Source organism: Asparagus officinalis, chromosome 4 (assembly GCF_001876935.1).
Source record: "Asparagus officinalis chromosome 4, Aspof.V1, whole genome shotgun sequence".
Taxonomy (NCBI): Eukaryota; Viridiplantae; Streptophyta; class Magnoliopsida; order Asparagales; family Asparagaceae; genus Asparagus; species Asparagus officinalis.
In genome coordinates this window covers 52,500,433-52,518,565 of record NC_033797.1, presented here as the reverse complement: position 1 = coordinate 52,518,565, position 18,133 = coordinate 52,500,433, and the positions used below count along the sequence as shown (strand labels likewise).

At 34.8% G+C, this 18,133-nt stretch overlaps 1 protein-coding gene across 1 annotated transcript; it reads right to left on the bottom strand.

The window, feature by feature from the left end:
• Positions 4,476-7,018, bottom strand: LOC109835950 (NAC domain-containing protein 86-like). The gene is made up of 5 exons (XM_020403913.1): positions 6,609-7,018; positions 5,797-6,074; positions 5,348-5,662; positions 4,994-5,267; positions 4,476-4,911 (listed from the first exon to the last, which is right to left on the bottom strand). Exons 1-5 carry the CDS (start codon positions 6,763-6,765, stop codon positions 4,802-4,804), a joined length of 1,134 nt encoding a protein of 377 aa, XP_020259502.1. The 5' UTR covers positions 6,766-7,018; the 3' UTR covers positions 4,476-4,801.

Below are 18,133 nucleotides of genomic sequence, written 5' to 3'. Positions count from 1 at the left end.
TAGACAAATGCATCTCAATCAAATCCTCGGGGTTCATTGAAACTCGGAGAGAACAACCGGATCTGGGAACTAGACAAATGCATCTCAATCAAATCCTCGGGGTTCATCTTCCAAATATCCTCCATGTTCTGTCCTCAATCAAATCCTCGGGGTTCATCTTCCAAATATCCTCCATGTTCTGTCTGTGGGAGGACATGACACTCAAAAAAAGGGATGCTATGAAATCATCGGTTATCCTGATTGGTGGAAGGATACTCGCAACCGCCAGATAAATCAAACCACAGATGGAGGCAATAAATAGGCCTTAGGATTACTCACCACCACAAATACACATGGTAAAGCTTTACATTCTGTCTCTGTTTTGAATAATACATGGGTGATTGATTCTGGTGCCACTGATCATATGACATATAATTCAAAAATGATTACTACTATTACACCATCATCTCAAACTATTGTTTCCACAGCTAACGGTGCTCCGATTCCCGTTACGGGAAAAGGACCTGTTAATCTATCAAACACCATGAATCTTAACTTTGTCCTAGTAGTACCATCTTTAGAGTATAACCTATTATCTATTTCTCAAATAACTAAGACTTTACATTGTGTTGTTATCTTCTAGCCTTCTCATTGTATTTTTAAGGATATACAGATGAAGAGGATGATTGGTTATGACGTTAGGCGTGGACAGTTGTACTACCTTGAACCGGAATTAAAAAACACAGCTTTGAACACTAGTAACCCTAGGAAGAAGATTACAGATGATCTTTGACTATGGCATCGACGATTAGGTCACACATCATTTAGATACTTAACGAAACTTTTTCCCCGTTTATGTAATAAAGTTGATTGTTCCATTTTTCATTGTGAGATTTGTGAACTGTCTAAAAGTCATCGAACTTCCTTTAAACCTTCAATGGATAAAAGTTCAGTTCTATTTATGATTATTCATTCTGATGTATGGGGTCCCTCTCCTGTTTCATCTTTAAGTGGCATACAGTGGTTTGTTACATTTATCGATGATTGCACTCGAATGACATGGGTGTGTCCTATGAAGTCCAAGGGTAAAGTCAGTAGTTTGTTTCAGAAATTTTATAAACAGATCAGTACATAGTATAACGCTACCATTCGAGTCCTTCGCAGTGATAATGGAGGTAGATATATGGGTACCGAGTTATAGACATATTTCAAACTTCATGACATTGTTCATCAGACTACCTACACATATACCCCTCAACAAAATGGGGTTGCCGAATGAAAAAATCACCATTTGTTAGAAGTCGTTCGGACATCACTAATCGGGGCAAAGACACCTGCATCTTATTGGTGTGAAGCCATCTCCTCGGCTGTTTATTTGGTGAATCGGATCCCCTCCGCCACTCTTGACTATCAGACACCCTTCGACGTCTTAGCTAAACTTGCCATAGCTCCTTCCGTACCAAATCTTCCTTCTCGGGTATTCGGATGTGTTACATTTGTTCACTTACCAAAGGAGCAACGGAACAAGCTCGAACCTCGTGCCCTCAAGTGTATTTTTATCGGGTATGCCTCATCCCAAAAAGGTTACCGGTGCTATCATCCCCCCATACAGAAAATGTTTGCCACTATGGATGTGACATTTCATGAAGTTACTATGTACTTTGAACGGGCTGAACTTCAGGGGGACCATTATAAGGAAGTTTAGTTATTTAGAAATACTAGTGAGTAAGAGATATGCTCAATAGATGTGCTCCCGATATTGACTTCAAGCTCAATAGAAGTGCTCTCGACGTTGACTTCAAGCCCAACACCGGCAACTGAGACAACCAAAGTAATGCCAGTTCTTGATAATATAACAGCAACAACCCTGCCGAATGAAGTTGTGCAGCCCCTGCCTGACTCGAATAACCAATCGTCCACTTCAGATATCCCTGAAACTAAGTCCTCCCAGGTATCATCTTCTTTTCCCAGAAAACAACTTCCCAACCGAGCAAATAGAGGTGTACCCAAATCCACATATGATCCAGACCTTACAAGTAAAGCCAAATATCCTATGAGTAATTATGTGTCTTATAATCAGTTAACTGCATCTAACAAATCATTTGTGAATCAATTATCCTCTGTATCTATTCCTAACAGTGTGCAGGAAGCTGTATGTAATCCAAAATGGAAATCAGCAATGGATGAGGAGATGAAGTCATTATTAAAAAATGACACATGGGAATTAACTGAGTTACCAGCAGGAAAGAAGAGGGTGAGATGCAAATGGGTGTACACTGTGAAATTCAAAGCAGATGGAACAATTGAAAGACTCAAAGCTAGATTAGTTGCAAAAGGCTACACACAGACACACAGGATTGATTATCTGGAGACATTCGCACCCGTGGCAAAGATTAATACCGTGCGGGTGTTACTCTCATTAGCTGCTAATTTGGACCGGCCTCTACAACAATTCGATGTAAAAAACGCTTTCCTACATGGAGAGTTAGAGGAAGAGGTGTATATAGAGTTCCCACCTGGATATAAGATCCCGATTGAGCATACAAATAAAGTCTGCAAGTTAAAAAAAATTCTTGTATGGACTAAAACAATCTCCCAGAGCCTGGTTTGGGAGATTCACGAGATCGATGCAAAAGTTTAGGTACAGTCAAAGTAATTCTGATCATACTTTGTTTTTGAAGAAGAGTCATAGGAAAATTACGACACTTATCGTCTATGTCGATGGCATGGTCCTCACAGGAAACGACCCTCTTGAACAACATGCATTGAAGAAGCACCTATCTCAGGAGTTCGAAATGAAAGACCTTGGGGATTTGAAGTATTTTTTGGGTATCGAGGTGTCTAGGTCATCAAAAGGCATCTTCCTATCTCAGAGGAAATATACCTTAGATTTACTAAATGAAATTGGGCTGTCTGCTTGTCAACCATCAGAAACTCCAATGGAAGAAGGAGTAAAATTAGAAGTTGAAACTAACCAAGTGCCTGTTGATAAAGGACGCTATCAGAGATTGGTGGGAAAATTGATGTATTTGGCACATATAAGGCCTGATATATCATATGCATTGAGTACCGTCAGTTAGTTCATGCATAATCCAGGGGAGAAGCATATGTAGACAGTTATGAAGATCATCAGCTATCTTAAGGTAGCCCCTGGAAAAGGAATCTTGTTTCAAAGATATGAAGACTTCCTAAAGGTTGAAGGATATACTGATGCTGATTGGGTGGGAAATATATGTGACCGAAGGTCTACATCAGGGTACTTCACATTTGTAGGGGGAAACTTGGTCAATTTGGAGGAGTAAGAAGCAAAATGTGGTATCCCGATCAAGCGCAGAAGTAGAATATCGAGGAATGGCAATCGGTATCCAAGAGTTATTGTGGTTGAAATTACTACTGAAAGATCTAGGTTTCCCTCCAAAGGAACCTATGATGCTATACTGTGATAACAAAGCAGTATGTGATATCACACATAATCCAGTTCAGCATGATAGGACAAAGCATGTAGAAGTAGACATGTTCTTCATCAAATTCAACCAACTGGGTCGGTTTTTGAAATTAAGGTTGAAATGGGTCGTTTTTTATAAATAAATTTTAAAAGAGGATGGTTTTGAAAATTTGTCCACCAAAACAAACCTACCAATACGCAAGTCTATGAAAACAGCAGTCATAATCTAGATACTAACGTGATAAAACTGTAGGATCTGTAGGGTGCGCTCTTATAGCAAGAGTAAGATCTGCGGAATCATACACTAAATATTAGAATATATGGTATTAAAATATATGGTATAGATATATATAGTATAGATATATATGGTATAGTTATGATTCCTGGAATCATGGTATAGTTAGAAGAGAAAGTCATTTCCGTCCCTCATGTACGCTCGGAAGATCAGCTGGCTGACATACTCACCAAGTTAGAAGAGAAAGTTAATTAGCAAGTTGGGCATGTTTGATATATGTGTGCCAACTTGAGGGGAAGTATTAGAATATATGGTATAGATATATATAGTATAGATATATATGGTATAGTTATGATTCCTGGAATCATGGTATATTAGTATTACTTCCTTGTATAGCTCCTTCTCTCTATATATAAGGACAATTGTATTCTTTCATTGGATTAAGAAAATCACATAATCTTTTCCCAATATTCCTTCTCTATACTATTCAACAAAAATAGAGGTCATAACTGTCACTAATTCAATAATTAACATATACTTATTTCAGTGTTTTAAACAATATATTTTCAAGGTGTTCAGTATTAATCTTTTGGTTGTTTAGATGTCAACCGTGAAAGGAAAAGGGAAGTAAGTAAGAACAGAGTGATGAACAACTCAATATTTAGGTACACACGCACACTGTGTTTCTGTATTTTGATATGGTTGCAGCTTTAACAGGACTTTGTCACTAGTCAATTTTCAGGTACACAAGAAACATTGTTGAACTTGAAAGAAAATAATAATCAAGTTTATAAGAAATACTAGAGTAGGAACAGTTTCAACCATTACATTACATAAGCACACAATTATTTTACATAAGTAAACACTTTCTTACAAACTTTTCCACGTAAGAGCACAAACTTACTAGCAAACCATGGTCATCATATCCCCAAGCGCAAACATTAAAAGAAGTTGCACCTAGAGATCTTTATTCTCAATATATATAGTGACAGGAACTGCTATTATGGCCTCTGAGGGTAATCGTTAAAAAGTGTCACCTCTGAGATCCTGCACTGAAACCAGAAATTACTGTAACTCATATACCTGTACTAATTCCAAGAACCAAACGGGAGCCTTCTTAAACTCCACACTCATAGAATCATTCACATCGCAAACACCAAGCTATCTTCCTGTAACCACAAATTGGCTTCATCTATGTCACTTGCTTGTCGGCATACCAAAGGAGATAATGTCGTGTTATAAGCTTCAATTCCTGAAATAAAAGAAAAATAAATTGAAAAAACATAATACATAAAGGAAAAAATTATTTTTCAGTGTATGTATATAATCAATACCGTTAAAGGGTGTGTTTATATATGACATCTCCCAGCCGAGTTCTGGCAATCCCATGTTTTGCTCATCGCAGTAAGCGTTCATACCATAGAAATTACTCGGGAAAGATGAGGAACTTCCATTATGATTGAATTCATCAACCAAGAATGTATCCTCTGTGAAGCTTGCGTAAGATGAAACAGAAGAGAGACTATTTGTTGGGCATGATTCTACCAAATTAGCGAATTGGGTTGAATGTACTGGCTCGGTTAGCAAACTTTGTCCCAAAGGATATTCCTGATAAAATAAAAAAACTTCAAATTTATCACAATCATAAAAAAAATGAAAGAATTATATGGATTTGAGAGTTCTAATACCATGGGAGCATTAGAAAGATACTGAGACCCCCAAAAGCCAGTCTGATCAGTTCCAAACACAACTGGATGCAACTCTGTTTCCCTTCCATTTACTGAAGAAGTGATTAAGGGTGAATCACTGCAAATCTCAAAGAGACTCGCAGCTTGAGATGAAGGCTCTTCTGCTCTATCTGAGGATTTACTAGAGTTCTTCCTTGGGCTGAAATCGTTCGTCGTAGAGGAAAAGCTTCTTTTGCCTTTAGCTTCTACCATCGAATCGCCTAACTTCAATCCTTGTTCAGTTCTCTTAACCACTCGGCACAAAGCAAAAGCCCCCTGAGTCAAAATTATATGTTATTAGATATTTCCCTGTCTGATACTTAGTCATGTTTCCATCATCACATTTACTAAATGACAATTTCATACTATTAAATGTGATTATTTTATAGATCATTAAAGATTATATGTACCATGAAATTGGGAGTAGGTTGAGAGAGATCTTCACAAAGGCGGTATTCGTGCATAACCCAATCAGTTCTCTCCCCACCGGGAGCTCTTCCACGATAGAACACTAGGGTTTTCCTAAGCCCTTGGACTGAAGACTCGCAGAAAACCTTGCGGTCTTTACCTGTGGCTTTCCAGTACCCTGATGATGTTGCTCGATTTGTGCGTGATCCATTCGGGTACTTCTTGTCTCGCGGGCAGAAGAAAAACCACTCCATATCTCTTTTAGGTAGAAACGATTTATCTACAGACAAACAAAGATATTGGCTGGTCACTAAAAGATATTCATCAAAAAGAACTCAAAGAATAAGAAAAATTTTCTGAGTCAGTGATGTCAATTAGCAGGATGTCTCACAGTGGGAGATGTTGATATAAGTATAACTTTCTAACAGGGGAATTTCATAGGTTGAGCTATAACCGACTTCTCGAGAAAAAGGCCAGATGCTTGAAAGCGACTAGCTCTAAATGTTTACCAAATTTTATGATGGCATGCTAATAGGTTTTCATTACTTTCACAAAATACAGTTTCATTTAAATTTCGTTCTTGCAAAGTATGTCCTGGGCATTTAAACTCTGTTCTATCGCAAAATGTGACTTGCCAAGTATTTGGTTTCCATAGAAATGAGTTAAACTTGACATAGATTATTCTATAACCAAGAAAAAAATCATAACATCCTCATTTATGTTGTAAAGTACCATACTAGAGCATCGCAAATTCCAATATATTGCTTTAAACTATATATACACAATTAGGATTATCTATACATTGGTTATATACCTGGTAGTTCCCATGGATCAAACTTATATAAATCAATCACTGGAATAACTTCAAGTTCGATTGGTTTCCCATCGACTTTCCTCTTCAAGTAATACCCAACCAATTCGTCATCAGTGGGGTGGAAACGGAATCCAGGGGGAAGAGACATTGGACCCATCTTTAAATATCTAGATGAATCCAATATTGACGAAGACAAAGAAAGCGGAAAATCTGAGGCTTAATATTGAAAATAATGAACTTTACAGCAACAATTCAGAAAAGAAGGGATAAAAACGAGAGAAACATACTTAGACTACTCGACACAATGGAACTAGTTTCTATGTCTCAAGAGTGTATCTATTGAAAATTTGAAAGATCCAAAAGTAGAAGCTTTTCTCAAGGCGAAACCTTTCGGAAACTAGAAAGGATTTCCAAAGGATGCAACCGTTGAGGGGCAGAAACATTCTTCTCATGAACTCCAATGTTTGGAAGAAGAATGCTGCACTCTCCAATAGCAAACGTAGAGTAAAACCCAGGCTTAGAATATTAATAAGAACTAAAGAAGCTTCAAAAATGAAGCTTAGAGTTAACCCAGAGACCAAAACCAATCTAAACTTAAACTTAAAAATTTTGGAAATCTGAATAATTAAACAACTGATTAAAAAGTCCCAAATTCTGCTTAAAAATTTGCAGTAGTTTTGAACAGGTAAAGGAAAATGCTAAGCTACTTAGTTAGATTGAGAGTGGAGAAAAGGAGAATGTAGGAGAGTTCAGTATGTGACGAGGGATTTATATAAGGGCAGAAAGAAGAGAATGCGCATCAATGAAGACAAAGGTCGGCCAAAAAATTCCAAGTGTGTGGACCTACGTAAGATGAAACGGCTGTTCACACTTGAATCAGGTCTCCCGCCAATAATTAATTAGCTATTTAATTGGCCCACTCCATACTTTAACCAAAAGTTTAAATTTCGTTCAAAATTAGCAAATTTTATCCTTGAATATATGATACTGACGCAGAACAATCAAATTAATGGAGAAGAGGGACCTTAACGAGTCAAATGCGGATACGAATGAATTATTGACTAACCAGTTTGGTAGAATCTCACAATCTCATCAGTAACACCCCTTTTATAGTAGGATTTCAGAAATAATCAGCATTCAATTTATTTTTAGTAATAAAGTTAGAGTCAATTTAGATTAGGAAATAAATTTAATATTGAAATCAATTTACATTAAGAAATAAATTTAATTTTGATTCATGATTTGTTTCCTGTATTACAAATGAATTATTGAGTCAAATGCGGATACGAATGAATTATTGACTAACTAGTTTGGTAGAATCTCACAATCTCATCAGTAACACCCCTTTTATTGTAGGATTTCAGAAATAATCAGCATTCAATTTATTTTTAGTAATAAAGTTAGAGTCAATTTAGATTAGGAAATAAATTCAATATTGGAATCAATTTAGATTAAGAAACAAATTTAATTTTGATTCATGATTTGTTTCCTGTATTACAAAGAGTCTTTTTAGGATAGAATTTGATATTTTCTTTAAATTTTTTAATAATTCTAGTCTTATTAGGAATATAATTTGCTTTTCTATTTAAGAATAGACGTATAACTCTAAAGAATTAGATCACTTTTATCAATAAAATTTCTTTTTTAATATTCTCTTTATGGATTCAAAGTTTTTTGTGGATTCAGAGATTGTTCTTTGTGAATTCAAAGAGTGCCCCTAAGTGGATTATGAGGTTTATCACTTTGGTGCTACGTTAATTAATATCAGAACCCTATTTCCTATCCGATTTACCAACGACGAAGCCCCTATTACCCTAAATCAGATTAAGACTCATACCGACTAACTTGCATTGGTTGTGGAGTGTCTGAACCTAGGACGAGTTCGACATCACACTGATGTTTGCCAAAGACATGATAGGACTCCATATGAATTCAACGGTGATTTCGATGAATATTAAGCCCCGCACTGATATCCTATCTATATAGGCTAGTCAAGATGGGATATTTATGATACTAAAAACATGTTGATTGATTTACCATGTTTCAATGGAAAATTCGATGTAGAGTATTTTCTTAATTGTATTGATTAGGTGGAGAGATTTTTCGGATACTTGGGAATCGTAGAAGATCACAAGGTTAAGCTAGTAGCCTACTGACTAAAGGGTAAATAATCTTTTTGGTGGAAATCATTTTTCAAAGACCGAGCCCATCAACAAAAGCAAAAAACCTGATCATGGGCGAAGATGAAGGAATTGTTGACAACTCATTTTCTTCGTATCTATTATTATGTGTTCAATCGACATCCTTGTTAGACCCTAGAGGGGGTGATTAGGGTCTTATGCTAATCTAATCCGATTTTATGCCAATTAAAACTAATAACAAGTTATCCTAACAAGTATGAAATACAACAAGATATATGAGCTAGGATAAGAAATATGAACAAAGAGATATATCCTAGCAATGAGATATACTATGAGATATATGCAAGGATATACAAATTAACACAAGGGAGAAATAAACATAAACAAAATAAGAGTGATAGTATAAATAAACAATGCAAATACACAATATGATCACGGAGTTCGGACCTTCCGTCCTTCGTCTCCGCTCTCCACTCCCGGGGAGAAATCTACTATCACAACTGGGTTTTCTACGCTTACCCGAACAACGTTTACACCTCACACTCAGTTTTCTAGTTTACCGAAAACTCTACAATCAACACTCTTGCAATCCAACTCTACACCCTCTCAAGTGTTGGAACTAGACGTGTCTCCTTCAAGTGCTCGGATACAACTTCTCCCTAGGTTCGTCAACCGACGCCACTCCTCTTGGGACGATCCCCGACTCTCGCCACACACTTCTCTCGGTGTACAAGAGTATTACAAAGTGAATCTCACAATAAGCACAATACAATAAATGATTGTTCTCTAATATGGATGAGAACTCAATTAAAGCACAACTCAATGTTACAATCTCTCACCAACCCAAATATACTATGTATGTAAATACTAAAAGCTCAATGTGGGTGTGTGTAACAATGAGATTAATCAAATCTAAACTCAATATAAAACTAGCTTTAATAAAATGGTAATAAAAACAAATAGATATAAAGCTAGAAATAGAGTTTAGAGAACTTCTCAATAATTTAAGAGATAGAGAGAGAATAATTGGATGCCCAAACGCCAATAGATGATCTCCTCAAGCTCTTGTGAAATTGATTTCACAAACTCAAACTTCCAAATGCTTAAAAGCTTCTTAAACACTCTTAAACCAAACTAAAATCCTTGTTAAAACACTTTCAAACTTTTTTAAAAACACTCTCTTGGTTCACTGAGATCTGAGATCAATGGGGTATTTATAGCCTCCCAAAACCTCAGCCGAAAACCCAGCAGAAATGACCAAAAACCAACAGAATCAGAAATCAGATTCTGTACAAAATGATCGTTGGATTGAACGGCGGTCGACCGTGAAAATCTCGCGGTGGGGGGGGAGCCACTTTCGAGGCTTAGAAAATTACAGAAACTTTGACGGTCGATCGTGGCGGTCGATGGTGAGAATTTTTGATCGAGCAGACGGTCGACCGTGGCGATCGACAGCGAAAGTTGCTGATGGCTCCGCAGGGAAAATCAAAGGCGCGGTCGACCGTGGCGGTTGACCGTAAATTGACATATGAGAAAACATGTTTGAAAGTTGATTTTCTGATTTTAAAACCCTGTTTAAAAATATCAAATAAATTCCAAAAAATTTAAAACTTTAGGGAATGATTGTAGACATGATAATACATATGCTACAAAAACTAGTTTTTAGAAAGGACTTCCCAAATGAAAAATATTATTATTTTGAAAAATAGTTGAAAACATAAAAATGTGAACCTATGAGTTTTGACATTTTAGCTTAATCATGTTTTGAAACAATACAAAATGATTTATAGACTTAATAAAATATGTATATAATGATTGTTAAGTCCATAAAGCAATAACTCAATATTTTTTAATAGAATATGAAACAAGTGAATGTGTATATGAATATATATTTGTTTCATATCTACAAAACTAAACAAAAACAACTTTACCATATGAAACCAAACATGTATATATATATATATATATATATATATATAAATATGTATTTGTTTTATATTTAAACTTGAAATGTGTGTGTGTGTGTGTGTATATATATATATATATATATATAACCAAATACGTGTGTGTATATATGATTGAGCTTAAAGTATCAACACACATAATATAAACTCCTAAACTAGACCCAAGCTATCTTGATCTTCAACGAAGCTCTTCTTGGTAAACTTTGCGGATGAAGCTAGAACTTGGATCTTCAATTTGAATTGCATAGGCTTCAACCACTATATCCGCCAACCTCCATTTGATATGATCGTTATGACACAATCCATCCAACCTCTAACATGTTGTTTGTCTACAATGAGTAGATAAACACGAACACTAGACAAACAACATTAGCAGTAAATTGTTTGTTAAACATCATCAAAACAAGAAGGCCAACAATCCTGGCTCACACTTTAACTGTGGTCATGAAAGGATTAAGCAGCCCTAATTTGACCCTGAGCAAGACCCTGGAGTTGAGAAGAGCATTGAAGTAGCAACAAAGAAAGAATAAGCACCTTCTGAGTGCAATATTTCCTGCATGAGATGCACTATGATGTAGAAGATTTGTGATGTTATCATTGACAATCACAATAGAAATAATCTTATCTCTCATCATATGGTGAATAAGTACATTTGAAGATAGAGAAACACACGCCTTCTTACAAGATCGACTGGATTCGCAAGGGCAATGATGTGCAAAATAATAAGATGAGTCGGGTACTTTTTTCTATTGGTTGCAACTATGTTGATGAGATGTTGTGTGATGTGGTTGAGATGGATACTTGTCATATGCTTTTAGATAGGTCATGGTAGTTAGATATTAGTGCCACCCACAGGAGGAGAGATAATATTTCTATCTTCAAGAAGGATGGACATTGAATTACTCTCATGCCTCTTACAGAAAATGAGCCACCCGCGATAGAGACTATTGATAAGAAGAAAATTTTGGTGGCAAATAATAGAACTTTCACAAAAGACTTCAAGCTATCTGAAGAGGTATATGTATTGGTTATAACTAGGAAAGAAGAACATGCTCCTATTGAGATTCCTCCTGAGGTGCAAGCCCCAATTGTCACTGAGATTCCTGATATTGATGGAAATATGTTAGTGGAGATGGACATTATGCATGATATTTCTGAAGCTATTGTAAGTAATATTACATATACTAATATTTCTGCGATGAAAGAGAATGGTAGAATTGAGAGTGTGACAATTGATGATATGTGTAACTTGCTTATTGGAGGGTCCAAAAGAAAGGAGATGGAGTGTGAGAGAATTTTATTAAATAAAGAGTGTTAATGATTTTGACAAGATTGATATGAAACTTTAGGTACAAGAATATAAAAAGCAATAAGAAAATAATTCGGAGTTGTTTTTCAAATCGTCTTTAGATCCACATACTATCAATCACATTAAAATAATATGAGAAAGATTTATTTAAAAGTTTGATTCAGAAGAAGTCCTAGATGAGAAGGTAAAAAAACAAATAGAGAAAATTAATGCTAAGTATAAAGTGGATGCTGATCGATGCAAACGAAAATAAGTGTTTATTAAGGAACCTGCTATTCAAAAAAATATAAGCTTGGGGTCGAGCTTCTTACAACAAGGCTAGTCAGGAACTGATGTAGGATGCATAACGATCAAATTCATGGAGAAGTGATACCTTCACGAGTCGAATGCGGATACAAATGAATTATTAACTGACAGTAGAGAAATAATCATATCTCCAATTCGGAAGGCAGATCATAATATATTATATATAAAAATTGCCTATCTCAAGGGGATGGAGTCAATCAGCTTGGTAGAATCCTACAATCCTATTAGTAATACCTGTTTTTGACAGGATTTTAGAAATAATCAGCCTTCAATTTTTTTTAGTAATAAAGTTAGAGTCAGTTTAGTTTAGGAAATAAATTCAATGTTGGAGTCAATTTAGATTAAATTTGATTTTGATTCATGCTTTACTTCCTATATTACGAGGAGCATTTTTAGGGTAGGGTATAATACTTTCTATTTTTTTTTTTTGTAATTTTAATCTTATTAGGAGTCTAGTTTACTTTTCTATTTAAGAAGGGACATGAAACCCCAAAGAATTAGATCATTTTATCAATAAAATTCATTTTTTAATATTCTCTTTGTGGATTCGAAGTTCTTCGTGGATTCGGAGATTGTTCTTTGTAGATTCAAAGAGTGTTCATTGATGGATTTCGAGGTTTATCACTTCCGCATTGCTTTAGTATTTGTTTCAATTTTGTAGATGGAGAAAATATGAAATAATGATGATGGCCCACAAATAGTGAAGTTGAGATGCTCGCTTTGGCTTTTACTTGCAGCGAGAAACACATGCACATGCATCTAGCTTATCTTTGAGAATAATATAAATTAAACATATAAGAAAGATAGAAGAATAGAGAAGAATTAATTGAGATGAAGAAGAAGAAGGGTTCTTCCTTATTTATTGTTTTTCATTTACAATAGATATTATATTCGACAATATGTGTACAAACAAGATCTCCACAATATATATATGGTTATAACTAGTCAATATGGAGCAATATCTCAATAATTGAGAATGATTTTAAAACTTCCATCTTTAAAAGATTCATTTGAATCTGAATTAAATAAGGTGTATTGCCAATATGTCCCCTCAACCTCAATGTTGCTTGGACGATGTTAGTCTTCGCACACAAATGTGTGAAGCGTTGTCTTCATGGAGGTTTTGTACGTATATATGCTGATCGCAAGTGGAAATGTAGGAGCCAAGGAGTTGACAAAATGAAAGTCGATCTACACATATTTTGTGCAAAAATGGAAGACTAGGTTCATCGCGAATATGGAGTGCCAATATTGTCTGACCACAACATAACTTTTATAGGTAGAATGTTAAACAGTATGACCTAAAGCCATATAAACTCAAAATTACAACGGCCTTGTACTCTGTCGCAATACTAGAGCATGCAATAGTGGCTTGCTTCTGGGAACTCTAGATAACAAGGTTATGTTTGAGAAAGATTGCATATCCACTGGTGGAGCAATGATCCAACTTTCTACCAGACTAGTCAGAACCATTGAAGGCACGAAGTTGCCCCAGTGAGTTATGATACTAGAGTAGAATGTGTGTGTTGGTGTCCCCCGAAAGATTGTCTAAGATGCGCTTGAAGAGTAAACTTGCCATCGAGAGAAACTAAAAGGTTAGCAACGCCCCCTTGATAGGAGGCAGTTAAGAGAATATTGTCCTAAGAAGATATCTCTGATGTTTCATAGCAATAGAAGAAGATATGTATTGGTCTTGCTAGCGATGAAGTTAGGTACTTCAAGTTCTTGAACCATTCGACAAAGGACATAGAGAGGCCGGTGCGAGTTATAAACATGGTTAGGGAAATGTGAATTAATAAATCTCAAAGGTTGATCCATAGAGATGACTTTCTCTAAATGATACCATGAAAAAAAGAATTAGACAATCCAATGTTGCGCGGGCCAACCAGAACTTATGGTGCGGATCAAATGTGTGATGGTAATTTTGATCATCGGGTTGAAGTGTTAGGACGTAGTCCATATAATATCTCTTGTTTGAGTAGTAATAACTCTCATTTCGTACTAATAATTATTTAAGATGATACAGTACATGTGAATATAGGTATAAGAAGTGCACGGGGTGAAACGACACGAGAATCAGTTCAAAAGCTGATTTCAGCCTCCTCACCATCAATGGTAGGTTGAACTCATTGATGGTAAATGTGCATCATTGATAATTTTTACTCCAGAGACGTTTGTATGATCGATGAACCTCTCAATCATCGATGGGACCCCGACACCATCGATGGTCGAGATCTACCATCGATGGTAAAGTCTGTTGTTTATAGATTTTAAGATTTAATCGCAGCCTTTCATCATGTATCATATCTCCAATTTCTACCATATTTAGAATATCTCTTTCTTAACCAATTGGGGACTTTATATCATTGAGAGAGAGAGAGAGAGAGAGAGAGAGAGAGAGAGAGAGAGAGAAGGACAATTCTAGGATTTTAAATTGTGAAGAGATTTCGTTCAAGGTTTTGATCCCCATAGTCTTGACAAACTCTCACTCATCGTACACAACTTCTGGATTGTTTCAGCAAGGAGAGTTGCCTTTAGATTTATCATCTATACTGTTCTTCATCGTACTATGCTTAGATTCATCAAAGGACGATTTGTTTAACAGGAAGGTTGTAAGATCTTTTATATTTTATGAGCGTTAATTGTTATTGTTTGGTTTTGATTTAAACTGATTGTTTACGATATACTCAAGCAGGTTGGAATTGATGGTTGGGACTAGTTAAGGCTAGGTGTTACTCATTGTGAAGAGTTAGGTTTGGTGATTGATTTTAGGTAGATTCTACGGTGCGGTCTGTCTATTAATTGTGTGATAAATTGTATTATCATGCAGGAAATTTAGAATAATTTGGAAGTCACATACGAATGAACTTCATAGGTGAAAGAGGCGAAACTTATAATGCTTGTGAGTGAATATGAGAATTTCAAGATGAAGACCATGGATAATATTCAAGACATGTTCACCCGATTGACGGTCGTTATGAACAGATCAAAAGCTTTAGAAAAAAAATGATAACAATAAGCTTGTGAGAAAAATTCTTCGTTCTCAAGGATGAAGAATCAAAAGCAACGGCTATTGAAGAATCACAAAATTTTCTGAAATAACTCTTAAGAATTTTGTATGAAATAATCTAATCTATAAAGTATGTTTGCAAGAAAGAGAATATAATTCAGAAGATAAGTACAAAAAGAAGTCATAGCTTTGAAAGAGAAAAGAGTGAAATCAAAGGCCAAACATGGGTGTGAACTTGAGTTCTGAGAGTAAAAAAGATAACAATATAGATCAATTTGTTAAACGTTTTAGATTCTTCCTCATATCAAAAGATGGTTCAAAATTACTTCAACACAAATAGATCGTTACACAAGTAAGGTATATAAATATAATTCTAGTGACTCTAATACTAAATCAACTTATTTTCAATGCAGGAAACCAAATCACTTAAGGAAGGATTGTCCGCTAAATAAAAAAGACTATGAAGAGAAGGGCAAAAATTCTAAAGTGCCTACATGGAATGAGTCAGAGAGTAGCCCGAGTGATGATGAAAAAAGAGCACATTGTTGTCTCAATGCTAAAGATTGTAATTCAGAGGAATCTGAACACGAGAACTTCGGTAATGAGGTATACCCTACATATGATGATTTATATTCTAAATATAATAGAATGTTAGGTCAACTTGAAAAACTTGCTGAAAAATATAAAGTTGTTAAGAAGATAAATTCAAGTTTAAAGAAGGATAATAAATTATTTAGTGAAAAATTGAAAATCTCTTTTTAGAATTGAATACATCTAACAATGCAAGAGAAAATATCTCTTTTGAATGTATACAATGTTTTACATATAGAGATATGACCTCTGATTTCTCCAAGCACTTAACTAAAACATCAAGTCACATTGAAAAATTAGTTGTTGGGGGTAAATAAACATTTATGTGAGTTGTCTTTTGAAGAAATAAAGTTTAAAACTATATACACTACTATAATTTCTGAAAGTGAACAACTTAAGTTCAAAAATATTGATTTGAAAAGGGACATGAAATTTTTTTCATTGACCTATAAAGGCTTAAACATGGTTCTTTCCAATCAACAATTTGTAAAAGCTAAAACTGGACTTGGTTATTCATGTTCACAAAAATATAAAATGTTTTAACCTTCTTTTATCAAAAGAAATAATTCAACTCTCTTTGCACCAATTCTAATGCATCTTCTACTATTTTTACTTTATGTTGTAGAATGGGTCATGTTTTAATGAATTGTCTAATGTAATATAGATTATAAAGTAGTTAAGCAAATTGGGTTCCTAAAGGCACAATTACTAACCAACGTGAGTCTAGGTCGTACATTTCTGTATTTCTATTAGTGTGTAGAAAGGCCAAGAAGAAGGCAACATCCGTTTTGGTTGCTCAAGGCATATTCAGAAGATAAGAACTTGTTCTCTAGCCTAACTAAGAAGAAGAATGAGATGAAAAATTGTTTATACATATAAATAAGGTCTCTTTATACAAGTGAGAATTTATTGTCAAGGCACAACTTGCTTAAATGATAGTTTCAGTAAACATTCTCAAATGACTAAGTAAAGATATATTCTATAACTCTTCATATTGTATGTACATATTCTTTTAATTTTTTTGTTTTCACTTTTAGGGTTGCTTTTAAATTTCTTTTCCTTTTCCATTTTATATATATAAAAAATAAAACAAAAATTTCTCTTTCTTTCTTTTTTTATTTGGAAAAAACTTTGGGCTTGCTTACGCATATGCCTTTACATGATTAATTTAGATGATATTATCTTTTTGGTATATAGGCTTGATTATGTCATACATGTTCTCATACAGTTTTTCAATCTATACATATATATTTTTGCACACAATGATCAAAATATGATGGCATGACATGTTGTTTACATGAGATATTACACAAAGTAATTTCACACACCTATTTCTATAGATATTATATTTGGTTCTGTGAAATAGTCGTAGAGAGTCATAAATTTGGTTTATAGGTACTTTATTATATCAAGTGTTTTTTAGCTTATTTTTACCTAGCTAATGCACAATTCTTTATCTTTATATGTATAAAAGTGCATTTATTTAAATTATCAATCAAAAATATTCATCAAAGGATGATTAAAGATCCACACTCTTATGAAATTCATAGAAAATTGAGTGTATTCATTAAAAGACGGTCAAAAAAGACCCACACTCATAGATTTGTTTTTGTGCATATTTCAAAAGATAGCCGTCCTATGCTGAAAATATTTTATATTTAGAGATTATATGAATTGCCCTCTCAACAATTTCGTTCTTCCTCTTAAATCCTATATAGTTGAGGTGATAAGGGGACACTTCGGTCCTTAGTCTCTAAGGTTGAGAGAGTCACTAGTAGAATATCTTATATCCTAGACAAAATATTTTAGACAGAATTTTTTCCGTCTAGTTTGTGTTAAACTAGATGAAAAATTTTCGTCTAGAATATTTCGTCTAGGATATAACATTATAGACTAAATATTTTGTTTAAAATAGCAAAGCAAATGGTTTGCGTTTTGTAATTTTTTTTAAAAAATGGGTCCCGCATGCTAGATGGAATTTCTGTCTGAGATACACCCTAGACAGAATTTTCGTCTGGGACACATCCTAGATGGAAATTTCCATCTAGGATGTTGGAACCATTTAAAAAATAAAACAACAAATTAAAACCCTAACCGCACACCACCTTTCCCCAGCCCCACTACAAACCTCTCATAACCCGAGTTGAAAACCCAAAAAAACCCCCGCTCGCCACTGCCATCGTTAAAGCTGCCTCCTCCATCCC

Excerpts from the sequence above, each read along its gene's own strand:
- LOC109835950 (XM_020403913.1), bottom strand. The coding sequence starts at position 6,765 with ATGGGTCCAATGTCTCTTCCCCCTGGATTCCGTTTCCACCCCACTGAT. Across the intron at positions 6,075-6,608 it reads TGATCCATGGGAACTACCAG|ATAAATCGTTTCTACCTAAA; the intron begins GTATATAACCAA and ends GTTTGTCTGTAG. Across the intron at positions 4,912-4,993 it reads TATAAACACACCCTTTAACG|GAATTGAAGCTTATAACACG; the intron begins GTATTGATTATA and ends CTTTTATTTCAG.